Genomic DNA, 27,706 nt, shown 5'->3' with positions numbered 1-27,706 from the left:
TAGGATATCACTGGCATACATCTCCAGAGGAGAAGGCTTCCTGGTTCAGCAATGGAGGAAATCTGTATGTGTGTGAACCTTGGGGGTGGAGAGAATGGGAAAAGCAATCCAGAAAATGAAAGAAAACCGACAACTGCAAAGATTCGGTCTCATCCTGATAATCTGAAAGTGCTTACTACTCAAGTTCATAAGGATCTTGAGAGAATGTGTTCCAACCCATTCAAGATTACCAGAAGAGGAAATTGAGAGCCAGAAACAAAGGCATGATTACTTAGAGGCTGACTTGAGGCAGGAACCTGGACCTCAGTGCCCCATTTTATGACATTACACAGTGGTGTAGGAGATGGTGAGGTGCTATCTCCCCTGGCCAAGCCACTTGCTTTCTGTCTTTGAATCCCATTCAGTTAGTCATGTATCCCATTCTGCTGGTCAGGTGTCACCTAGCCACACTCTGTGTTATCCAGAGGATTTACATACAGTCCAATTTAGCAATTCCAGCCCAAAAGCATTTGGCATTCACATGCACGTGGGCATGGCTTGAGTGTGCACGGTAAGAAAAGGTCCGCAGAAGCACAGGTCCAGCAGGGTACACAGTTTCCAGTGTGGTGTGAAAAGGGAGCATACACCATCTTTCTTGCTTTTCCCAACCTTATCTCTCCATTGCCCATAACTCGAAAGTAATGTGGGGTATTAAATAATTAATACTGTTTCTGTATCAAAATTTATATTCCAGGGACCTCCTTGGTGGTGTAAGGGGTTAAGCATAGCACGATGAAGCTATCCACAGCCTCTGCAGCATGAGTTCAACCCCCAGCCAGCCAGGGAGCAACCCATATGGCGCAGCAGACCTCTCCTATTATGACCACTGCTCCCCTCAGCAGGGTATTTCGGCCTGTCTGCCTGTTCTGTTCCCCACTCTGTCTCTGGTCAATCCTCTCACTCCCTGCACCTCTGGCACAGGCATAAATAAATAAATTTTTTTAAAAAATTATATTCCATGCTTCTGACTATAATGACATCTGTCCAACTTTGGTGGCTTCCTCATATATACTGAAGGCTCACATGGAGTTAAAACCACTTCATCTCTTACTGACTATACATATAAGAAACTGAAAAGATTAGCTTGGAATCTGCACACTTTTCAGAACCTGCAAGTACACAATGTATGAAGGATAAGAAAACCAAGTCCAACCATCAGACCCAGGCTTTAGTCCATCTTATCAGAATAAAACAGATTTTCAGGAAGTACTAAAAAAACAACTAGGGGAGAAAAAACAAAAAGAAACATGATTATGCCTGTTCAAAAAAAAAAAAATCAAAGTCTTGATAAAATGCTTAAAAAAATCAATTTCCTAGAGTAAAGTGAATTTTAAAAACAAACAACTTGAGTTGCTAATATATGGATTTAATAAATTCATTTTTCTCTCAGGAATAACCAAACTCCATTATTTATAGAATCAAACTAGAAAACCACAAATATGGGGGTGGAGGAGCAAAAGGAGAGAGAGCGAGAGAATGAGAATAATTGGGAGGGAAAGAAGAATGTCTAGTGCTTGATGGATGCAAATATTCATATATCTTTGCTTTGTTTCTGTTAAGTTTCTTCACTAGCCCAATTAGTATAGAGAACCTCTTTATATATTCAGACATAAAACTTTTCAAAATATGCCAGCAAAAAATAAACATTTGACTCTCTTTGGTGTATCTGGAAGGATTTCAGTTACTGCATTGGATTTTCCACATTCAATGTACCCAGTCAAAGGTGAAGAAGGTCAACTTGTTCTGGAAGTGATAATGGTTTGGCTACATCTCAGCATCCAATTTATTTCCTCCTCTATCTTGAAACTCCACATCATTGATGATTTAAGGCCCAAGTTACCTTATGCTCTGCAGGAGGCACTTCAAGAAACTTAAGAGAAATCGGTCCTTCTAGCAACATCATCTTCTTAATTAACACTGAGGAATAATTTTTAAATCCTTCAAACCCTATCTGATGTAGAATTGTGAAAAAGATTTCTGAAGAGCCTGACCTGCTGATCCAGCATGGCTTCCAGATCACCCTGGAGCGCGCATACATCAAAGCTCAACCGCTCATCTGACTCTCAGTAGATGAGGAACACATTCAATTCTTCAAGTCCTCATTTAGACAGTTGCCTTAATTCTCCCATCATGTCTGACATCATCACCTCTTGGGAAGGATGCATTGGTGCCAAATGCCTGAAGGACAGATTTGCACTTCCAGCAAGACTCTGCGGACTGACTCTAAGCGAGGTGGCAACTTGGCAGTCTGCAAGCAACCAGTGACCATGGGGCTGAGCACCACCACGTGGTCACTGTGTTGGAGGAGCAATGACTCATCAGCAGGCCATGTGCACATGAGATGAGCTACAGCAGAAGGCCCCCTGGCCCAGAGCTCCAGGGAGACAGCATCTGCTCAAGGAACTATGGAACAGCTGCATCCCCTATTAAGGCAGTCTCTTGAGCTCTCTACTCAGACAAGGAGAAACTGCAAACACAAAAAATATCCCAAAAGAGTCATCTTCTAATTAGAACACCTTGATAGCAAACAAAATATCCAGACATTCACTGACATAGAAGTGGCAAAAACAGCAAATGGGTTTGAAAGTTTCGTAAAATCATACCTAATGACCAAGAAGATGGTGACTCAGAAGAACCGGGAGAGACATTCTCCAGCTTCATAACTATTGCTGATGAAGTACACAATTTTACCATTTCTAAAACAAAATGCTAAATCAACTTGAAAGAATTCCTGCTCCAGTTAAATGCCTTCAGTGTGGAAATTTTATCAGCTTCAAGGAAAAAAAAATCAAATCAGTGTCTTCTTAAGCCAGTAAAAGTTTAAGCATGAACTATCTGTGAATCTGAGTTAATTTTTTTTCTTGGCCAGGAGTCAAGAACCCAAATTGAAAACATTTATAAGCATTATAAAAGTCTTTGCTCTTTGAAAGTTTCAACATTTGCCCAATTCAAAATGTATCGACATTTCAGTCATCCTGCAGGAGCTGGTTAAGTCAAACAGCCCACCTACTGCTCAGACCCCAACACCATCACACAAGTCCCTGCTTCCAGTTTTCTCTACGAGCTCCAGTGGGCTTTTACCATGAGAAATCCCACCATAAACACCCAACTCCCTTTATCTTACAGCTCTCAGCTCCACCCTCCCCACCATTTTGAAAGACCCACGAGCAGGCTGCTCTACTTCTGTGTAACTAATGTCCCCAGTACATAAATTTTTCTGTGCTTTGTCCACTTTCTGTAACATGTAGACCGGCTTCACTTTCAATTCATGATCTCAGACTTTAAATAGACTGGTAATGTTTCTAAGAAGTCCTACTGCATTTCTAGCTCCTCTCCTGTTCTCCAAAACATGTTCAGACTTCTCAGCTCAATTCCCAAATAACGTTCCAGACTCCCTACCCAAAAGTCTCATAATGCATAGAGAAAAGTGAAGCCACCAAATCTGTTAAACTACCTACTTTACCAAAAGCAAATTTATTAAAGGTAGTGATCTAAAAAGGGGACATTTTAAAAACAAAACTTATTTTTTCTTAGATTACTCTAGAATCTCACACAGTTTTAAGAAATAACATATAGATCCCAGGTATTCTCAGTTTCCCTCAATGGTCACATCTAGCAAAACCATAGCATAATATCACAACCAGAATATGGACATTGATAAAGTCAAGTTACAGAACATTTCCATCACCCCAAAATGTGACCCATTTATAGTCACATCTACTTCTTTCTCATCATCTTCCTAAAGCTCTAGCAGCAACTAATCAGTTCACTAGAACTGTGTCATTTCAAGAATATTATATACAAATGGAATTATACAATACATAATCTTTTGGAATAGACTACTTTTTGCTTAACATTCTCTGGAGATTCACCTAGATTGTTGACTATATCGATAAATTTTCTCCTTTTTTATGGCTTAGTAGAATATGATAGTAATGATGTACCTAACAACCTGCTTCTGCATCCATTTTCTCTTCCCTCGTCCCATTACAAGGGAGGAAGTTTCCCTTTTCCTGTTAAAATCTAACCCTTTTACATGTGCTCTGGAGACTCAAAAGCATGTCACTTCTTTGGCTATAATCCCTCTTTTCCAAACCTTTCTCAGCACCTTACAAATGCTCTAGAGTAGCTGCCCCAATAAGGCTCCCTCTGAACCCTCATGTCCTTCAGACTTGTACCCTATTTCTCCAGTCTTTTTCATGACACAACTTCTCAAATGAATTATCTATGTTACACATTAGCTACCTCTGATTCCTTAGTTGCTCTTTGCTCTTAAACCCCTCCACCCTAGCCTCCACTGACACTTCACCTCTCTCCCCAAGGTTGCCACTCATGATAGTGTTAAGTGCAATGACTATCTCTCATCCTCATCATACTCTATCAGATGGAGCCAAGCCTCTCCTTCTTAAAACAATTTGCTCCTGTGCTGTGATTCCACAGTTCTGTCATACTTATGAGCATGTCTCATAGTTATCTCAAATTTAACATACTGAAAATGAAATTATAATCAGTCTATTTCTTTATTAAACCTATTTCTCAGTTTCCCTTAGTCAGTGCCACATTAGCTCTGCCTCTTGTACAAGTGAACTGAGAGGCAACAGCAAAGCAGGGACTAGTCTTCAGAGTGCCCCCTACACTAACGTGGCTGTACTACAACATGGTTGTACCAAAAGCATGGGAATAAAAATAAAGTGTGTCTCTTCCAGGTAGGGAGTCAGAAATGTTTTTTTCTCTCTCTACTTATACCTGGTGGAAGCAGAGTACCTTGAGGCCATTAATAAAAAAGAGCAAAACAGGAAGATGGAAAGAGGTGAGTCCCTGAATCACCATGAGGGAGAGAACTGCCTGCTGGACATTTACATGAGCGAGAGATCAACTACTATTGTGCTAAGCTTTTTTATTTTTTATTTTTTTGGTTTACTTGCTCTAGTACATAGCATTACCCTCAAATATACCATGTCTACATAGGCATTCTTTAGATCATATTACAAAAGTGAGAAATTCAGAGTGTATAAGATTCTATCTAGGTATAATACTTACTAAATATCAAGGTTATCCATAAAGAGTCTTATTTCATGTAAATTTGCTTTAATCTGAATTCATTCAGACTTGCCAACTAAGATAAGCAGGTTACTTTAGAATGAAAAATCTATTAGCTCTCAAAGACAGTAGTTTCAAGGTTAATTTTCAAGGAAGTATCTTCTAGGACTGTGTTTGTATTTGCCTCCCCTCTTGAAGCAAAACTCACTCTGATTCCATTCCCTTTTTTTTAATTTTCAGATTAAAATTAATTTCTGAACTGATTTCCATAGTTCAAGAAAGAACAATCTCAATCATTTCCCCACGATAAAACACCATGTTTCTAAGTTTTGCAAGTACTAATTTATACTGTCTACAAAGTTGATTTCTTATTATTAATGCAAGTTACACATGCATTCTTTGTTTTATATTCCAAACAAGTCAAGGGTGTTTTGATGAGCACAACTCTCTGATAAGGAAAAGATGCCTTCCTTTTCTATTAGGACTGCAACCCACACCATAGCTGTGGAGTGCTAGATTGGGAATAGGGCATTCATTTGCATATCAAGAAGCCTCTACTCAAGACTCTGAAATTCTGCCCTTCATTCCACAGCTTTCATGCTGTGAACTGTCAGGCACATTACCACATATCCATGTCCAGACCTAAGGGTCTGTATAATGATTAAATATGCTCCTCTTCCTCATCAGGGGGCTCCAAAGCTCAGTCAATGTTTACATGATGCTTCCTGGTGCCTATTTAGCAAGCTGTGGGACATGGAGATAGAAAACATCATCAGCCTCTAAAAACATTCTACACAGCTATAGGCAAAGTGATCTCTTGGTCTATTGCATAAATGCCAGCCCTGCAAAGAAAGGTTCTGGTTGCATTTTCCTTTAATCTAATATTCTTAGTGAGTCACAACTTTAGCTAAGGAAGAAATGTTAAAAGCTCATCCATGGTATCTCTGCATGGTGGAATTACAGACTTGTAGCTTTTTACTTAAGTTCTCTGTATTTTCTAAATTGTCCACATGGGCTATATAGTAATGTTATAATTAAAAGACAGGTTATATAAACATTTTTGTTGTAAAAGACTGTTTTTAAAAAGTGAGGGTAATTCTAATAAGTGGTCCCAATATTTCACTCCCCTCTACTAGCTTGCATGTCTGTATCCATGCCATGGTGTGTCATGGTGTGTCATGGTGGCTGGCACGTGCTTCTGCCCCTTGACCTGACTGTGTGACTTGCTTTGGCCAACAGAAAGTCAGTAGGCATGATGCAGCAGAGACTTGAAACATGCCTACTCATGTGGATGTATGATCTCATCATGGCTTTTACCAAGACAACAGGATGCCTTGGGTGGCTGCTGATCCGAGGAAGAAGAGAGAAATATGAGACACAGCAGATCTGGACCCAAGATGCATCCTAGAATGAACTCTAGAGGTGTCCAGTTTGAATTACCCAAAACACAGCTGATTTGCAGCCATGTGAGCAAAAAAAAGAAATACTTACTGTTGTCTGCCACTGCCACTTTGTGATTATACATTATTATGGCCAAATGATATACCACCAAGTGCTACCAAAAAAATCTCAAAGGCAAAAAAGTGTTTCGTGGATTAAATTGCAGGGTATGAAAAAAGGCCATAGCATCTTCACATGCACATTTATAAAGGGAACCCAATTACCCATTACTTCAGAAGTATTTGAGAAAATCCCTTAGCATATAAGAATTATTTCCCTCCCTCACATTAAAAACACAAGTATTGCATTGTAATTATAGTAAGTCCTATAAAGAAGGAGATACTATGGGTCCACTCAACAATGGGCTTTCACATTAAAATCTATTGTGAACCTCCTTCAATGTTAAAACATATTCCCTTACAACATGACAATGCTTACAGCTGTTTTCCAATTTACTTGTATACCATGATATTTGATCAATATTATACTACTATTCAGATGATATGCAATTTTAATTATGAACAGTGCTGTTCTAAGTATATTTCTCTGTATATTCATGATTATTTCTTTGTAATAAAGCCTAAGAAACACAATGGCTGGGTTAACAAATATATGAATTTTAAGGTTTATAATGTGTATTAACTCTCAAGTTTTAATTTCCTTTTGTAATTAAGGGATCAGGTGCAGATGGAGTTAGTCCCAGATTCCAACTGAGCAAAGACTTTGCCACCTAGGATTCACTCCAATTAATTCTGCTGGAATTTACTGAAAACCTGTTGGGTAACTACTGTGCTAGGAACACTGTAAGATTTTAAGCATGGACTCTGGGGCCACAATACCTGGGTTCAAATCTTGGCCTAAATTATTTGTGCCTAAGTGTTCTCATCTGTAAAACAAGAATGTCTCTTTCATATACATTGAGAATGTTTTTAAGGATTAAATAAGACAAAAAATGTAATTCCCTAAAACACCATCTGCAACATAGTAAGCTCCTAATATTACATGTCATTATGATGAGGGGTAGGCAGATGAAAAGATGACAGATCTTTCTCTCAAAGATACAGGGGTTTGGTGAAACTTCTCAAGGATAATTGGGTGGCAAAAATTTCAAAATATAAACTAAGGATTCACAAGTCATTGTTTTAAGGAAAACAGTAGAAAACTGCCAAAGAAAATTCCTTGGATTCCAACAAAGCAATAGGAAAGGGGCTGGTTTTCAGGTTATGGCATGTATCAAGCACAGATTTCTAATGGCTAAACCAGATTGATTTCAGTTTAGCAACAGGGTATCTTTCTTCATTATGTGCTTACTTATTGTTACCTAAAACTAGTGGTAATCATGTTTCTTAAAGAACAGAAATGATGCTTTCTTCTCTTTGCTTGATACAAAGTAAAAAGTCAGTCAATAAAGGTTTCAAACTGCTGAGGACAAGCCCAAGTTCTCCACCTATGGCAAATACCCCATACTCAGTTGGTTATGTACATAATATTCATTGCTACCCATCATTGGGTTGATTGCTTTGCATATATTTAATTAAATCCTTAGCTAAGTTATCTAACCAATCAAGAATGTTTTCTTCATATTCCAATAAAACTTTCAACCAACTTTTTTTTTTGAATCAAGCTGATGTTCAAGAAATTCTGTTAAGCTCTCCTATGGACAATTAAACATATTTTTTAATTATCTGGTCAAAGATTTAATTGCCAAAAATAATTGTACAACAATCTAAACTGTTCAAGGATAGAATTACTTGAGTTGTTGAGATAATGAAATGGAAAACAAGACCAATTATTTTTTTTAAAGCTAAAGACGAAATTTGATGTTTCAGGTTCTATCTCTACATCAAAAGCTGCATCCAAGCATTATTTTCAAGCTGAAATTGAAGTGTTTTAGGAATCTAGAGTCATTACTATCCTTCCTATTGGTCAAAAACAGCTTAAACAAGATAAGTAAACTTCCTAAGTGAACTTAATGAGCAAGGGGGAAGTCTTACAACCTTTAATATTTCACTTTCCTGCTTATAAAATAAGAGTTAGACTTAATAAACTTTAGGATCTCTCACTTAAAAAAAAAGCAAATGGTCTGCATCTATAAAAGGAAGGCAAACATGCATGTGAACAACATCAGTATAAATCAAGTGTGAACATTTGCCATAAACTTAGTAAAGTAAAGCAATTTTTTGATGAATTTCTCCGCCTTGGCCTGAGGTCAGTTTTATCCTCCGTCCTAGGAGTATCCCACACTGGGCCAAATGTTCTAGACTCTACTAGTCATGTGGAAAAACAGAGCATTTCTATTCCCAGAGCTTTCATCTCCAAACAGTCAAAATTCACAGTTCTTAAGAAAAATGTGAATAACTTAACTCATTTTGCAGACCACTTATGAACAGCAAACAAGAGAAAAGTGTTTCAAGGTTTAAAAAACAATAATGCTTTTTCAAAAATATGGATCATTAAAGTACTCAGAGTGAAATAACACAAACCTAACCTTTTCTTGATTTTAAGTTAAATTTAATAACATGAAAATTTTCACGGTGATTATTTTTTTAAAAAACACTTTAAGTTATCTTAATCTGGCTTTCAAATTAAGAAGAGTGACTTGTGGGTTTTCTGGGTTTGAAAATTTTGAAAACAAACATGATTAAAAAATGAGTGAAAGGAAATTTAACATGATTAAAAAATGAGTGAAAGGAAAGAATGAGTAAAAAATTTGAAAAGGCACTCCACAAAAGATATATTAATGTCCAATGCACACATGAAAAGATGTTTGACATCATTTAGTCATCAAGAAAATGCAAATTAAAATCACAATCTGATACAACTATCTGCCCATTAAAACAGCTAGAATTAAAAGGACTGGCAATGCCAAAGGTTGGCAATGATGTAGAACAATTAGATTGCTCATCTGCGACTGATGGCAATGTAAAATGGCCCGATTATGGAAACAGTCTGGCTGTTTCATTTTTTTTTTTTTAAGATTTATTTATTTATGCATACAAGAGCTGGGGCACAGGCCAGAGATGCAGGGGTGTGTGGAGTGTGTGAGAGGATTCACTGGAGACAGAGTGGGGAACAGAACAGGCAGAATGACCAAAGTACACTGCTGAGGGGAGCAGTGGGGGAGATAGGAGAGGTCTGCTGTGCCATGTAGGTTGCTCCCTGGCTGGCCCGGGATTGAACTCGTGCTGCAGAGGCTGCGGATTGCTTCATAGTACGTTGCTTAACCTCTTGCGCTACCAGGGAGGCCCATGTTTCTTATGAAGTTGAAAGTATACTACCAATATGTAACATGAATGAGACTTAGAATCATTAAAATGGGTGAAAGAAGTCAGAAACAGATGAGCATGTAATGTATAATTCTATTAATATGCAAATCTTATTATAGATCCAAAATGCTGACCTGCTGCCTGGAGCCCAAGGTTAGGGTATGGGAGTGGGAAAAACTGGGAAGGGGCACAGATAACATTTTATATCTTGGTTGTGGTTACAGTGGTGGGTAAATTTGCCAAAACCCATTTACATGGACACTTCGAATGGATACATTTTCTAGAATGTAAATTATACTTAAGTAATAAAACCCTCAATTTATTCTCCAGATAGAATTAGATATAACAAGTGGTCTGCAGCAGGGGCAGGCCCATGCTTAAGGGGGCTTATTTTCTCCCATGGAACTCCATGGTTGTTCAGGACCCTCTGCTGCATAAAGGCACCCCAACTCACCAGTCAGTGCTCCTCCCAGGCTCCCCCGTCGCAGCTGCCGTCCATCCTCACCGCTCAGCTGCCTTTTAAACTTCAGTGACTTACCAAGGCCAGAAGCCACATCTGGGTTGCTGCACTTCCGAAACGGCATGGGTGGAGGCGACAATATGTGGTCAAGCTGCAGAGGAGGACAGTGGTATCACTGCTGAGACACTCTCAACACAGTCAGAACCAGAGACCAACCTGTCACACTTTCTTGGTTTCCTTTCTTTTCTAGACACCCTCTCACCCAATCCTGTGTAAATGTAGTTAGCTTGGAGAGTTCAGAATTTCATCTGACAATCTGTCTTGCCACAAAATCTCAATAAGAGTGTTTTTCCATCTGTAAATTGCAACACATTAACGAGTCCAGAAATCAAATTTAGTAGATTGTGACCAGTATTTTTTTAAGGGAATACAATAGAAGTGATGAGTCCAGTGAGGGAAGGAAAGTGTTATTTAATGAATTGTCTGACTAATTTACGTGTGTGTGCACGCGCACATGCGTCTCCTGAGTTACCAAGTAACTTGTGCCTCTTTCTGTGAATCATGAGTCCCCTGAAAACTGAAGCATACTGCTCTAGAGAGAATAGAGAATTTTTTCAGTTGTCCAACCAACAAAAATTCACACTTTTGGTGCTCATACACATACATAGGAAAGAGGAAAAAATCTAAGTGCCACTGTCCTTAATGGAAATCAATACATCCCTGTATCACTGTATAGCTCTTTAAAAGGAAAGCTGTCTCAAGAATCAGACAAACCAGAACCACTTCAACAGACAGCTTTCTACGGAAGAATCCAGGGTGTCACAACACTGATTTCAAGAGCTGCCCTGCTTTTACAAGAAAATCTTTCAGATCTGAATAGGGCCAGATCTTCACCCGCAAGCGTGTATGCACATAATTGTGCATAGTTATTAAAGATGTAAATAGTCCTGTGCTAACTATATATCCAGATAGTTTTACCAAGAACTAAAAAGAAGTACAAAAGATATTCATGAAAGTTCCAACTGCCACAGAAAATAGTCAACTTTGCACACATTTGAAAACAGAGAAGATCAGGGTAGCACTACTCAGAGCCAGACATTTGCAGGGATGCCTCATTGAGGTTTGCTTTGTTTTGCTTATCTGGCTAGAAAAATAGTCATCTGCTTATATTTTAGATTACAATTATCATGAATATATTCATAGTTGAACAAATTCAGGGACAAAAAATCACTCATTTGCCTTGCATGTGCATGGCAATATATTCAAAACCAAGGCATAAAAAGAAATCTGACCCTGCCTACCTATGAGCATCTCCTCCCAAGCTAGTTCAAATGGAACAGACCCCATCCACTGGGCTATTAGAAGACTGTCAACTCCCTCCCAAGCTGCACTGTATTCATTAGTAACAAGGAACAGCTGGATTGCAAGCACTTGTCAATAAGTATCATCTCAAATTCATTCCCAGTCAGTATTTTACTGTATTTCATTGCCACTTAGTATTTAGTGAGAAGCCCTCAAAAAACTAGCAGTGCATCTACTTCAAGATTAAGCCAGATCAGTAGGGAAAAGGGATTCCAGATTGTACTTGTAAAAGAAACAGCTCTTTCAATCAAAAAGTCCCACCTATTGGCAGTATTTGTTGAGATTGCTTTTCATTACTTCAGTGCCCTACTTAGGAGGGCCTCCAAGGAAGAACTACTGCCTAGTTGCAGACATGTTGTCCCTAACCCTAAGGACAACGAAGTGTAATAAGAGAACCCGAAACACTAGCAAACCTATTACAAAAATGTAGGACCCTGTTAGTGGTCCAAATGTAGCCAGATCTCTACACAATGTAGAGATTATTTTTGTCTCCTTAGCTCCATTTTACGTCCTTACATTATTTTTTTTCTGCCTTTTTTTTTTTTAAATTTCAAAAGAAAGTTGCAGAGAAAAGTTGTAAGCATGGTACAACAAGCACCCACATTTCCTTTGCCAACAGTCGATTGTTAACCTTTTGCCTACTTGTTTTCATTCTCTCCTCTCTCTCCAGAGCTAACTGCAGACATTATGGATTTGCAGCCCCTCAATACCTCTGCATGCCTCATCTAAAAACAAGGACATTCTCTCTGATTCTTGCACCCGATATTCTATGTATTCTTATAAGGTATTTGAAATCTTTTCTTATCAAGATTAAGTATATGTACTAGAAGAAAGTAAGATTGTATCATGCAATTTTAACATTAAAAATGTGTTCTTTCCCATGAAAAGGAAAGCATGCAGCCACAAGGTGGCAATGTGCCACAGACATTCAGCAAAATGCTCCCTAACAGAGTCCAGTCCTGAAAATCCATCAAGCCCTCAGAGCAATCAAGCGAGTTAGGGTCCATTCTACTTAGTTATTTTCTCTTAATTACTAGTGGCAGCTGCATAAAACACAAATATTTATTGTGAAGGTTCATCAACTTTTGCCACTTATTTTTCACCTGAAGTTAAATTGTTCAGCTTTCAGAATTACAATTAATTACTCTAGGGAAGATTGTTATATCACAAATTAACAGAGGGTGGAAACATAAGCAGAGGAAAGGAGATAATTCCTAAATAGGAATTATGTGATTTCCTTACATAGTTCCAACAAAGCCAATAAAACATATGAAACAAATGTAGAAGAAAGAGGAAGAAATCAAGGAAGAAGTACAGGAAAACAAAGAAAAAAAATCTATTTCATCACATATCTAGGCAAAAGCAATTAGTCCATACATCAGAATTTAATCAGAATCACAACTCCGAGAGCATTATTTTAAATCTGGGAATATGGAGGCAGTGAATATGAGGGCTGCGAATGTTTCAAACACCATATAAGCAAAAAAAAAAAAAAAAAAAAAAAAAACCTATAAGCATAGTGTATTGTTCCAGGATCCCACTTTCTTCTTCACATCAAATCAAACTCCCAACAGGGCTCTCTCTAAATAATCATTTTTCCAAATTTGCTGTGTTGTCAGTGACTCTACTTTTCTTTTTACATTAGTCAAAGCTTCTCAAAATGGTCCACTGCAGCCCTGCGATTTATTTTTCATTTTTTTTGTCCTGTATCAAATACTCATGATTGCTTTAAAAACATTTCATCAAACCCTAGCGTTTATGTTAGACATCAAACATATCACTGAGGACATTGCCCTTTAAATTATTCAGTTTAATATTTTCCAACTTTTCCAAACTCCCAAAGTCTTCATACTACATGGAGCTCAACTAAAGACTGAAATTGTCTTTCAGCTTTCGCTGATGTTCAAGGGCATCTAAGCCTGGGCTTGTCACACTTGCTTCAAATACTTCTCATTTTCCTCACTAAGTCAGTAACCCCTTGAGAACCAGACCCTACTCCCTCACCACAGATATACCTAACACACTGCTAATGACAAAATATCCTGGATGGAAACACATTCTCTGGAAACATGTCCTTATTTCATTTACCAGTAACAAATACTGATCCATGGAGAATTAGATTAGCTCAAAACTTCCTATGGTGTTTTCTTAACCTCCAATAGTCTCAAGACCCCCAAAACAGTTTAAAAGTATATCTGCATTTTAGAAGTCAAATATATTTAGGGACCTAACATATGACTTATGCAAGTGCTCGTACTCGTATGCACAGCTTATCACAGGAAACATGTAAACAAGCATCTTAGAAAACAAAAGATAAACAGCTACATTAAGTCTGATGCAGATCAATAGGGATTTCTAAAATTATCAATATGTAAAAGCGATAATCACCAGAATTCTACATCTTTATTTTCTACATTTATCACCTCCATCCATTGTTCACTGTTTTTCAATTTATCAGGCTGAGAAAGGCAAAAGAATCCACCATGATGACACTGTGGCTTCTGCCATCAATGAAGAACTGAAAGTACATAATGTAAACGCAAATCATTTACGAGATTGGACTGTGTTGCATTTTGTGCCTCAGCCATCTCCAAACACCAACTGTGGGTTTCTTCTGTGGTTTCAGACACTAGTACTACTATCATCCCTGTCTTTCAAAAAAGGCATATTATAACTTCCAACAAATATTTGCAGCCTTCTTAAACTGACAATTTTCTCTAGCTTCCTCTCTAGACACACACATGCCTACACAATATGAGTGCTCTAATGTATAGTTTCTAATATTAACAAGGATCATAGGGACATAAGGAGAAAGATGTTTGTTTCGTATACAAAAACTCCTTTTTTCTAGCTTCTCATATCATAAACCTTAGTTATTCTGAACTTCCCTTCTTACTCTACATCCAAACAGGAAATCCCCTAACTCAATCCTCAAAAATATCCAGAAACCAATCACTCCATCTTTTCTGCTGTTCCCACTCTTGTCCCTGCCATTTGGATTGCTCTTACAAAGGCCTCCCAATGGATCTCATTACTTCCCCACAGCCCCACAGCCAGTGAAAGCCAGTGAAAGTGCACAGCCAGTGAAAGTGCAGAGGCTCCAAGTCCTCTGCTGGGATCCTCCCTTGACTCAGAAGAAAACCCAAAATCTTGGCAATATCTTCAAGGCTTCACCACCTCTCAGATCCCAGCTACTACTCCATTCACTCCAGACCTCAGAGGTCCCATCATATTCCCACCCAGAACCTTTGTATTTCACATTCCTCCTGTCCCAGACATTTCCCTCAAAATCAGCTACCAGGCTCCAGGGTTCTAGTCAAATGTCACTCTTTTGGGAGGTCTCAACTGTCCTATATAAACCAGCACCATGCCCCCCACCCTTTATTCCCTTTTCTCTTTTCCTTCATAGCATCTCTCCGACATGACATGTTAGAACGTTTATATTTGTTTATTGTCCTCTGCCAGAATGCAAGTTACATGAAATTATGTATTAGTCTATTCTGTCCACTGTTCTATTTGACCACTGCTTGACACAAAAGGCTCCCTGTAAATATTTGTTGAAAGAATAAAAGATCTGTAAATCTCTGGTGCCTGAAAACGTAAGAATAACAAAACATAAAAAACACAAGCAATGAAGGTTTTTCACTGTTGGGGAGAAAAACAATTATCCAAGGTGAAAATGCTACAGTGAATCTCTAATATTTTGACAAAATTGAAAACCTCATCTGTTAATATATTTAAAAAAAAAGACCTTTGGGTTAGAGCAAACTACAACTTTTCAAAGAAATTTTCCTATACACAAAACATATGCTAATTTTTGAACACTGTTACCTCTGAAGGTGATTCCTAAATAATGAATTATTCAACCTTTTAACTATATCTTAACTAGGAATTCACTTTTGTCTGTCAATCCCAGCTCCTTCCTACCCACAACCCTCTTTTCTGTAATTCCTCATTCATTCCCAAGATGCACCACATGCATTTTAAAAACCCATTCAGAATGCATGTGCCCTAAGGCCAAAGTTCATTAGTTCAAAGGGATCACCAATGTCATCCGCATAATAATGGGGGCTCACCAGTAAAATCTTCTTTATGCTAAAAAATGAGGAAGACAGATTAGTAACACACTGACTATGACCACAATGTTCAGTTATTCTGTTTCTTGATATTAAATATTCTATGAAACCAGAGATATGAAAATATATGAAGGACTATAAAACTGCATAGACTATGCTTATAATCTTAACTGTTCTATCACCTCCATCCATAAAGGAATCAAACTGGCAACATGAAATGACTTTACTCCAAAATTGGATTTTATTTACTGTAAACCAAAGCCTGAAAGCATTTTAAAATCTCAGAGTACTTCCTGTTCTACAGTTAAGGACATTCAAATTTGAATTCACATTAATTCCACAGTGTGAGGAACACCAATACTATTTAACTCCACGCATCTTTTCTCATGCACAAAAAGGAAGTAACGACCCTACCTTTATCTCCAGAAGTTGTTGTGAATATTAAAACAATTCAAGTATGTAAAACACTGAAGGGGTATGTAGAATGTAGTAGGTGGACAATAAATAGTTTCCAAGGACATTAAACTGATTGCTGTTTTACTGGACCATGTTTGTTTGTTTTTTTCTCTATGGTTAAAATAAGAACTTGGTTTGAATTGCTTGAACATAATTTCAGGTTGTAACTCTTATGCCCTACTCTACAGCACAAATGCCTGAGGCTTTGTTACCCACTGCTATGGGGTTTTCAGTGAATGTGATGAAGTGCAGAGATGTGGAGCCTAGTCCAGTTGTGAACTGTCAGGGACAGAATCTCCATACTATATCTTGGGCAAGGCTATTAAATCCTCTCTCCAGACCTCAGAGGGGGTGAAGACAGCGAGGAATGATGAATGGAAATGGCTTGACTCAGTGTTTGGCACATATAAGCATTGTTGTTGTTAGTGTTTGGCACAACTAACAACATTGTTGATCACTGCTACTGTAGCTCATTCATTTCCCCTACCCTTCTAATCGGCTGACTGATTAAAACATATGGTTCCTTATTTACCTGGTCCTTCCAAGTGGCACCTCTCAGTCATTCTCATCTCTACTACACTACTCAAAGACAAGAATTTAATAATCTCAGCACTGGCTCAACGAATATGAAACCTGCCCTCTCCCAACATCCTAAAAACGAACTATAGATTGAGTCAATCACAGGAACACAGAGAGCTACTATGATCCTGGACCACGTTGTACTGAGGTATGTTTAATTGATTTTGCTGGCATTCATTCTGGATTATGCCACCCAAAGTGCATGCTTCCATTGAAGGACACTTAGAAACAGACCTATAAATCCTGGCATGGTATTATATAAGAGGACCTATATTAAACTATATCTTCCTTGTCAAAACTCATCTTACCATAAAAATACTTAGCAAGCAGCTTTATGCCTGGTTTGCTCTGGGCACTACTGTAGACAAAACAGACATAAATCCCTGTCTGCCAGGAGCTTCATTCTATTTGGGGGGATAGCAACCTGGAGAAAATGCTGCCAGTTCTCTGCACTAGAAGTAGTTATTCTTCTTCTTGGTCATGGGCTGTCTTTATCCTGGGAATCACATGTAACATTAAGCATGTTTCTGCAATTCAGCCACTATAAACCACAGGGCAGAGGCATGCAGTACATTACCAGCAAGTGTACCATGTCCTGTCTCCATCAAGACGTCATGGAGCTAGTTGCTGCGCTCACTCACTCTCAGTTTCACCTTACCATTTGCTACAGAATGAATGTTAGAGCCCCCTGCCCACATTCACATACGGAACCCTGGCAACCAATGTGATAGTATCTATAGGTGGGATATTTGGGAGTGATGAGGCTACAAGGGCTTTGTCCTCAAAAATGGGACTAATATCCTCATATAAGTGATCCACAAAGCTCCCTGCCCCTTCCACCACGGGCATCTGTGAAACAGGATATGAGGCTTCATTATACACCAAATCTACCAGTTTACTTGACCCTGGACATCCCAACAACACTCGTGTTAAGAAGCTTTTGTACATTTGCTTTTTTTTTTTCTATCTTCACCTATTTTTAGCTTATTCATCTTGTGGAACTATTTATCATTATAACTCATCTTAAAACCATATGAGAACAAGAAGGAGGGCAGAGGGAAATGATAGATATAATCTTAGCAAAAACTATTCATGTCAACAAGATTTGTTAAGCATATAATTTCCTGAGCCACATTAATTTACTCAACCTATTTAGCTGTTTATTGCAATTTACTTTCTCAATGAATATCCACATTTTGAAAAATAATACATCAATAGAATGCATTTAAACTGGAAGATGTACTAGATACCAATATCACTTTCCATCTTCAGTTTTGTAATTAATTCTTTGAACCACAAACTTCAATGAGCAATATAAAAAGTGTTTCAGAAACATCATAAAACACATTGTTAGATCAAACTACACTGGCATCCACCTAAACAGAGCAGCACCACTTAGTTTCATCTCTTAAGAGAATTGATTATCTTTCTTTCTTTCCCAGAGAAATATGTAAATTAGCACTTTGATATCACTATCTCACTTTTGTCTGTCAATTCAACTTCAAGAAAGCCAATTCTTTTGCTTATGAACATCTCTGCATATGCGCACACACACACACACTCCATCAGCAACACAGTGCTCTCACAATCACAGGGCCAGAGCACCACAAGTTTAACTATTTCTGTAATGTGTACATTAAGTCATAAATCCAATAGCCTACAGATAAAAAAAATAGAGCTAATATAATTTTTAAAACATTACAGTTTTTAAAAACATTGCACTTTTCCAAGTTTAATTTAGGAACAATGACAGTCGGGATAGCTCAGGGAACACACTGATTTGACTTTGCATATGTATCCCCTGTTTCCTATCACTTCAATATTCTAGATGTCTCCCTGACCTTTATTCAGGGATCTGATCTATGCCTGAGGTTGTTTATTAATCTATGGTCATTAAATTCCCCTGGTAACATCATGTCCCCACCACCTACATAGCTGGAGTCTACCATGGTCAACAAAGTGGGATGAGGCCATGTTCCTCTCTAGTCATGTGCTTTTGGTTAAAATCAGTGACTCCATATCTCCATAAAGGTTGATAGTACCTACCGGTGTCCCCCTCTGGCAGCAAGACCCGACCTCCAGGTAGGTACTGTATTATTAGTCCTACCTGACAAGTGAGGAAACAGATTCAGAAAGATGAACACCTTCAAAGTGAACAGCTCCACTGATACAAAAGGAATGAAACCACAATTCCTCACTCCAAAGTCCACACAGTCTTTCCACTGTTTCAAAGTGTCTCCTATGTGAGGCACACAGTGGTGAAGCACAGGACCCCATGCAGTTACCTTCAATTTCCTCAACCAAATACAATCTGGAAAGACTCCTCAGAGATGCTGGTCTCAGGCAACCTGAATGGTCCAGTTCCACCCTTACTGACAGCCTACACAGCAGTTTCGATGGCTTCTATCTGTGTTTGAAATCCCTAAGTCTGAACTACAGAACCATGAAATATTATTAGCGGTAAGGATCTAAAATTCATCTATAGCCAGTTTCCAGCTTTTTGGAAGACTGAGGCCCAGACAAATCTACAGCCCAGGTTTACAAAAACAGCTGGAAGATGAATCCAGACCAGAACCCGCATTGTCAAATCTGCCTATGACACCTTGCTCCCTTAATTCCTGCAATCCACTGCTAGCATGGATTTAATAGCATGGTATCACCATGCTATTAAAATGAACTTGTGTGGTTCTTTTATTCATGCATGCTCTACTGACCCAGCTTTGTTTTAAAAAGTTTATAACCAAGCATATACTATGCACTAGACATTGTGCTAAAGACTAAAGACAGAGAACAGAGCCAACATAATTCTTTTCCTTGGGGTACTTCTACACAGATACAGACACACACACACACACACCCCCCACACAAAAACAAAGCAATAAGGTAAACATAGGGTCAGAGTTAGGTAGGAGGAATTGTAGTCAAGCACAGTTAAGGTCCAGCACCTAATTCATTTATTTTCCTTACCTTGTTGGCTGAGCAATGCCATTATAAATATCTGACGTGTAGGAGGGAAATGACTTGCACAATATTCCTAAAGTGTGGTCTTCTTAGGTACCTAGAAGTCAGTCCAGGTAGGACAACAGAGTGGGGTGCAAACACCTGCTCATTTTCCTTGGAGCACCATGTCCTAAGGTGTAAGAGGGACAGAGCAGTTTCTCCCACCGCTGGCACCACACAGCAGGACCAGGACCTAAAGGATTATTCTTTAGGCACCAATTGTCCCGCATGGGCCAGAAGTTCTCGGAGTCACATATCCAAGATGGTATGATCTTAGAGCATCACACCCTGTATCCCCAGGGACCAAACAACAGTGAATGAGGAAGGCAGTGGTTTAAGGCAAGCCACCATCAAGATCACATTCAGGGTCTCCCCGGTGGCGCAGCAGTTGAGCGCTGGGTTGCGAAGCTGCCCGCAGCCTCTACAGCGCCGGTTCGATCCCCGGCTGCTCCCCGGCCACCGGAGGAGGGTCCCACATGGCGCGCAGACCTCTCCTGCCACCCGCTGCTCCCCTCAGCAGTGTACTTCGGTCCTTCTGCCTGCTCTGCTCCCCGCTCTGGCTCTGGTGAATTCTCTCACCCTCCCGGGCTTCTGACTGTACCCAGGGCTTGTATAAATAAATAAATAATAAAACTAAAAAAAAAAAAAAAAAATCACATTCAGCCACTTATTAACCATATAGAGGGGACAAATTATAATCTTTTTGATAAAATAAGCACAACTATATACTCTCAGGTTTCTTGTAAATTAAGTTAACCAATCAACATAAAGCTCCTCAAAGAAAGAAACTCAAAAGTTTATTCTCTACCCCTTCCCAGCCCAACTCATTTTATCAGTACTACAGAAGAAAATAACCAAGAGCCGGAATTTCTGTTCAATAACAACCAGCAAAGCCAAAAATAAACTTTATACAAGTTCCTGAGAAAAACTTCAAAATACTCTCTTCTTGTAAGATAGTGTTTAAGTTCTTTAAATAGAAAAGCATATAAATTAATATTCATTTCATGATTTAACATTAAGAGGAAAAACAGGCTGTTTGAGTAAGTCTGCTATGGATCACAAGTAGCAAACTAAACTTGACCTAAGACAAAATAAACATTCCCAAGAAAAGCATTCCTCAGAATCAAGAGTCACAAGTTCTCAGTAGTCGGAAGGCCTCACCTGGTTAAAATGGAAATAACTGAGAGAGATGGGAAAAAAAATCACCAAAAAATTGGCAAATAGTAAGAGAAATAAAAGGAAGATTCCAATAAGACAACAGTGTAAAATATAATAACAGTACAAAACACAACAGAGCAAAAACGAACAATTATAAATCAGAGACATCCTGCAGGGGAGGAGGAGGGAGAGGGATCAGAGGGAGGGAGGGAGGAGCACAGGGGACTGGGGTGATGGTGCCCGGGTGCATTGGTGAAGGACACTCTATGGGGACTACACCTGAGGGGGTGGGGGGAAGCAAATATTGTTTAAAAACGAACAATGATGTAAAAAAATTAAAAATTAATATAAAAAATAATAATTCCCAGGGGCATTGTGTGCTACTGTCCTTAGAAATATGGACTGGGAAACACATCAGGTACAGAATTTGTATTCAGCTCACCTCAGTGATTTACATAACCTATGATTTGCATCTTCATTTGATTTTTGCATCTTTTTATTTGTATATTATTCATTCTGTTTTGTGCAGGGATTGTGCATGTCTTTGACTGTTTCCAACTGTCTTTGAAACTTTTTCAAAATGATCACTGTATTCTATGGGCTCACTTGAAAGAAAAAAATATTAAAGGCATACAGGTCTTATGAAAATAAATAAATAAATAAAAGGAAGATTCCAAGGATGGAGGGTGGGGCAGGAACCTACAAACTAATTTTATCAGCTTTATTTCCTTAAGAGAATGTGCAGAGAATGGAGGAGAGAGAGAAGAAAAGGACCGAGGGAAGAAGAGGAGGAGAGGGGGAGGGAAAGTAAGAGAAAGTAATTGCGGAAAAGGTGTCAGGAGAATGAATGCCCAGCTGGGCTCTGAGTCCCCACACCTCCCACCCTTCCACTCTGGTCATGTCCAATCATAAATAAGACTGATCTCTTTCAGAAAAAATAATAATTATCATGTGTTAAGTAAAATATTATGTATCCTATAATATAAATAAACGGCAAGACCTTAAGTCAGTAGCTCCTTAGCTCAGCACCAAATCCATCTCACTCCTGGGTTTCTAACTGACCCAGTTCCTGCCCAGACATCAGCCCTTCCTCTCTGGGCTGAGTCTCTACTTCTCCATTACTCTTCTCCCTGGCTTGTGTGTCTAGAACACAAGGTCTGGGGATGGTCTCTGCCCAGTCTTTCACTGACTGACTCTTACCTCGGAAAGGCATCCTGCTGGAACCGTAAGCACAATGCTGCAATGCCCAGTGATCGGCCACAGGTGAGCCCTGCCTCTGCCTGAAGCCACACTCGGGACTTAGGGCCTGCTTTGAAACTTTATTTTTTTTTTTTCTTAGTGGATCTATGTTCTTTTTTTTTTTTTCTTCTCTTTTTTATTTTTTTTTTTTTATTTTTTTAAAGAATTTATTTATACAAGCACTGGGTACAGTCAGAAGCGCGAGAGGGTGAGAGAATTCACTAGAACCAGAGGGGAGAGCAGCAGAGGCAGACTGACGAAGTACACTGCTGAGGGGAGCAGCGGGCAGCAGGAGGGGTCTGCACGCCATGTGGGACCCTCAGCCGGCAGCCAGGGATCGAACCGGCGCTGCAGAGGCTGCTGGCAGCTCCGCAACACAGCACTCAACCGCTGCGCCACCAGGGAGGCCCTCTTCTCTTTTTTAATTTTTTTTTAATTTTTTTACATCATTGTTCATTTTCAAACAATATTTGCTTCCCCCCATCTCCTCAGGTGGAGTCCCCATAGAGTTTCCTTCACCAATGCACCCAGGCACCATCACCTCAGTCCCCTGTGCTCCTCCCCACGTACCTCTGCTCCCTCGCCCTCCTCCTCCCCTGCAGGATGTCTCTGATTTATATTGTTCGTTTTTGCTTTGTTGTGTTTTGTACTGTTATTATTTTTTTAACTGATGTCTTATTAGGTTCCCCTATATTCCTGCTATAAGTGAGACCATCCGATATTTTTCTTTTTCCTTCTGGCTTATTTCACTAAGCATAACTTCTTCTAGTTCCATCCCCATTGCTGTGAATGGCATGAGTTTATCTTTTTTGATTGCTGAATAATATTCCATTGTGTATATATGCCACATCTTCTTGATCCAGTAACCTATTTTTGGGCATTTGGGTTGTTTCCAGGTTTTACCTATTGTAAATAGACTGCAACAAACATTGGTGTACAGGTGCTCTTTTGAATCAATGTTTTTGTGTCCTTTGGGTAGATCCCTATGAGTGGAATTGCCAGGTCATGTGGTCACTCCATTTTTAGTAGACTGATGATGGTGATGATGTCCAGCTTCCCTTGTCCAGTTCACACCACCCTGGAACTGAATTCTAAGTCAATATCCACCACCTGGCCACCCGGTCCCCAGAGCCATGCCAAAGCTAACTTGCCTCCCCACCTCAGGAAACTGAACTAGAGAAACAGAGGAAGGAAAAAACAACACAGACATACAAGCGGAAGAAGGGAGGAGGTAGAAAATGTAATGAAAGGGACAGAAGAAAAAGAGAAAGGAGATAGATTCTACAGCAAAATGAATTCATTCCCCTTAACTTTTTTTTATTTATTTATTTTTAAGGATTTATTTATTTATTTATACAAGCACTGGGTATAGTCAGAAGCACGGAAGGGTGAGAGAATTCACCAAAGCCAGAGTGGGGAACAAAACAGGCAGAATGACGAAATACACTGCTGAGGGGAGCAGCGGGCGGCAGGAGAGGTCTGCACGCCATGTGGGACCCTCCCCGGCTGGTCAGGGATCGAACTGGCGCTGCAGAGGCTGCAGGCAGCTTCGCAGCCTAGCGCTCAAACGCCGGGCCACCAGGGGAAGCTCTTAACTTTTTTTTTAAATGCGACCATTCACTTGGGTCATGAGCAAGGGAGTAACTTAGTCACCATGAGCCTCTGATTACTGATTACACTCTCTTCTGGAAGCCTGACTGGCTAACCAACCATTACTGATGCCACCTAACCATGTGCTTATGTACTTTTCCTGAAAACATCCTGCTCCAAACAGGAGGCCCTTGCAAAGACCCCCTGACTTGCCAGGGAAAAAGTAAAAAATCATCTCCACATTACAAAAACAAAGCACCAATCAAGACATTTATGGTAAATAAACAAAGTCAGGTAAGGAAAAACATTTGCCTTTGGCTACAGGTTTCTACAGCTTAAAAGTATCCACCAGAATCCACCATGTAATAAAAATAGACAGAAGGCAACCCACTGTCAAGAATACTTTGATTTCACAAAGCAGTTCCCAAAAATTAAGTAGAGCTGCATAAATAAGACTGACAGAGTGCTGAAGAAGCACATTTTACTGAATTTTTCTCTGTTTTCATGTCTTTAAACAGCAATTCTAGAACATTTATTAAAATTGTGCCTAACTTGAACCCATAAGAAGGAGCAATTAAGTTTGCCTTCCACCTAAAGAAAAAAGACAAAACTAATCAATATACCCCAGGGCCACCTGGCCAGGAAGATGACCACCAGCCTCACCTCGAGAAGCATGGACATGCTGATCAGCTTATGACTCGGGCAGGTGACCCAGAAAAGCAACTTTATAGTCAGCATCTGATGCTTCTCCATTTACCACACCGCAGGTCTTTAATCTCCCGTTCTGGCCTGCAGCTCACTGGTGGAAGCAAGAGCTCTGCACCAAATAGGTGTGGTTCTAAAGGGTGGAATCTAGAGACACATAATGTTTCAAGTTTCAAGACTAACCTGCCTGAGAGCAGAGCACTCTACTCTGTGATACAGTTTTCCTTTCAATAAATCTAGGGCATCTGAACCTACAGATAGACATCAATTAGATTTTTTCTCCTTAGATGGGGATTTTAAACTATGAATTACTCTGCCATGTTAGTATTTATATAAAATATTAATATGTTTAATTATATAGTGTTTATATAAAGATTATAAAGACTAACAAAAAACAGTTCATGAAAGCATAGCTCCCATCTACAAGGTCATGCTCACTGGACGATCTGGCTGGTGAAGCACAAGTCTCCCTATCCAAGTGCGTCATCACAGAATCCAGGCTGGCTCTTGACCAGGCTAGGGATTTTCTTTGTCTTCCAATTCCACTTATTCCTTTAATGGTTCCAGTCCTTTGATTCCTCAAACGTCCCATTCCGACTCAGCTCCAAGTCCACCCCTGACCTTCATGGCTAAATGATATTCCAGGGATCAGCAAACAACAGTCCCCCAGCAAATAAAGTTTTATTGGCCCACAGACATGTACTTCTTTTATATACTGTCCACTCTGCCAACAAGAACAGAGTTGAGTAGTGGCCACTGAGACTGCAAAGCCTAAAATAGTTACAATCTTGTCATCTACCAAATAAGTGTGTAGATGATTTCTGAATAAATTCAGAAATCCTGATTCAGAAAATTCAGAAAACCTAATTTCTTGAATAAATTCACTTATTATCTATTTGCCAAGCATTGTCTGGCCACTGTGGAGTGAGCAGGAGTAAAGCAAAGTGCCTTTCGTCATGTAGTGATAAGCTCTGTGAAGCAACAAGCTATGGGACAGGGAAGGAGGGCCCCTCTATTATGTGGATGGCTAGAAAATCTCTGTAAGGGGGGCCTCTGTACAGAGTCTTAAAGGAAGGTAGAGTGTAAGCTGAGCAGGGGAAAAGGCTTCCAGGCCAAGGGAGGGGCAAGTTCTTAGGGCGTTGAAGTGAGAGTCCAACATGTCTGAGAAAAAACAGGTAAGGTGGTAGGCAAGGTCTCCTTACCCCATGGTCTCAGTTCACTGGTTCCTCCCCTGGCTAGGTACAGAATCATAAGAAAACTGAGACTTAGAGAGAATATGTGACTTGCCCAAGGAATCAAAGCTAGTGATCAATAAAGACTGGCACACATGGCAAGCTGTCAGAGCCATGCTCTTCCTCTATTATTTCCCATCCTATCTTGGTGTGGGCAGCACCAGCACTGCCACCCAGCTACAGATCAACAGATTGATGCGACTGCTGGAGCCAGCCCAAGTTGCAGGCACTTAGACAGGTGGAAGAGGCGTCAAAGAAGGACTGCCTTCCTTTTCCACTCTCCAGCATTTGACCATATTCTCACTGAACTTCTCTCCTTCCTCCATCCCTACCATTAGCATCCTAAGAAAATCCTAAGAAGTCACCTGCTATACAAGACTCACTGATGGAGGGAGACAGCTTGCAGAAGATGAAAATATAAATGAAACTAATATTTACAGGAGGCCTTCTATGTGCCAGGCACTGGTGGAAGCACAATTGACTTCGGGAAGATCATGCTTAGTGAGCATATCGAAACAGAAAATTATGACATCTTCCATGTGGATTTCTGCATTCCAAGAATTGGGAGCTGCTTGAGGAGTCTCCATAGCAGAAAAGACATAAATTTAAGCGACAACATGTACTACTGCAGTGTTCCTCAAAATCAACCATTAGCCAAAATACGCAGACGAGAAATACAGCAACTTCCTATTCTTTCCTACTTCACACCCTGTTCTCTGATGCCCCTTTAAGAATTTATATCCACTTTGATGTTTTGCTTACATGTGTTAAGATGCTGTCCTGAGCAAAACTGATTAGTTCTAAAGCAGCCATCTACCCTTCATTCTTTCCGGAGGTAGCGGAGCTCTCAGGCAGGTAGGACTTTTTGTTGACTTACCACCATCTCAATAACCCAAGCATTTCCAAGACAGGTATGTGGATCAATTCCCCAGTGCAGCCCTCAATATATACTACTACAAAGAAACCTAGAGGTCATTCATAAGAAAATTCCAAAGCAAAACTTAGTAGAGAGCAAAGAGTACACCCCAATAAGTGCAACCTATGAAAACAAAAAGGAAAAATAGCAAGAGTAATAGATAAGAACTATCCCTCTTCAGAGGAAGATAAATTACAAAAAAAGCTCTGCTGATTCCACTATTTTAGCATTTACATGGGAAAATATAATCCATCACTGGCTAATATTTCAGCTGCCTGCTGTGAATCCTAATCTCTTATCTGTACCTCCCAAAATTTAGCAAAAGGCCTGACAAATCAACACTTTGTAGATGTGCTGCATGAATAAATGTCTACTTATGCTTGAGGGTATTATTAGAAGAACCCTAAGGAGTTAAGAGATGCACCTTTGAGAGGGAATGAAAAGAACACTAAAATAAGTTCGCCTCCACACATGTAAAGCAAGAAGAGTATTCGCTATGTGAAAAGTTCCCTGAAGAGGGGCTTAACGTGACCTCATCAGTCTTACACTCTATGCAATTTCTTTCTAACTAAGGTAAACAATCAGTTTTGCCCAGGATTTTTCTCTCTCCAAGAATTCCTACCATGAGTGGAAGAAAGGTCAAGGAAAAATAAAGAACAACTAGAGAAATACTGGCAATCAGGTGGGTGTCCTTGCTTGGGAAGGGAGGTGTTAATAGCAGGGCTATCTGGAATCATAAAATAATTTCACATTTTATGTGACATGAATGATACTTCCCTTCACTTCAAGGAGGGCACTGTGTGCCATCTCCTCATGTCCATGATCAGTAAGAAAAGAGGGAAAAGTAAGAAAATCAACTCTAAGGAAAACTTAGATATGACTTCACACAAATCACACAATTAAATGTCAACTTTTTTTATGTTCACTGTAGCTAATTAAAACCTAGAAAAATGACATACAAGAAAATGACAATGAGGGTATTAGAAATTAAGACTTCAAGAGAGGGAAGGAAACTACCTAAAACCTTTTAAGAATTTCATTTCAGAACCTTAAGTACCCACTATATCTCATAACCACAATGTATCTATCAACAATGGACATCATCTAGCTAGGAAAAGAGGCCAAAGGTAAAAGATGAAAGAAGTTAG

At 39.4% G+C, this 27,706-nt stretch overlaps 1 protein-coding gene across 1 annotated transcript in view; it reads right to left on the bottom strand.

Annotated features, from left to right (window-relative positions):
• MAST4 (microtubule associated serine/threonine kinase family member 4) overlaps positions 1-27,706 on the bottom strand; it is a 552,565-nt gene that overhangs the window by 378,262 nt on the left and 146,597 nt on the right. The window contains 1 exon segment of the mRNA XM_054688294.1: positions 10,240-10,396. Within this exon segment, the coding sequence (XP_054544269.1) occupies positions 10,240-10,396 (157 nt within the window).

Source organism: Talpa occidentalis, unplaced genomic scaffold (genome assembly GCF_014898055.3).
Source record: "Talpa occidentalis isolate TD23 unplaced genomic scaffold, MPIMG_talOcc4v2.1 talOcc4.6, whole genome shotgun sequence".
In the NCBI taxonomy this organism is placed as follows: Eukaryota; Metazoa; Chordata; class Mammalia; order Eulipotyphla; family Talpidae; genus Talpa; species Talpa occidentalis.
This window is presented reverse-complemented; position numbering and strand designations above follow the sequence as displayed.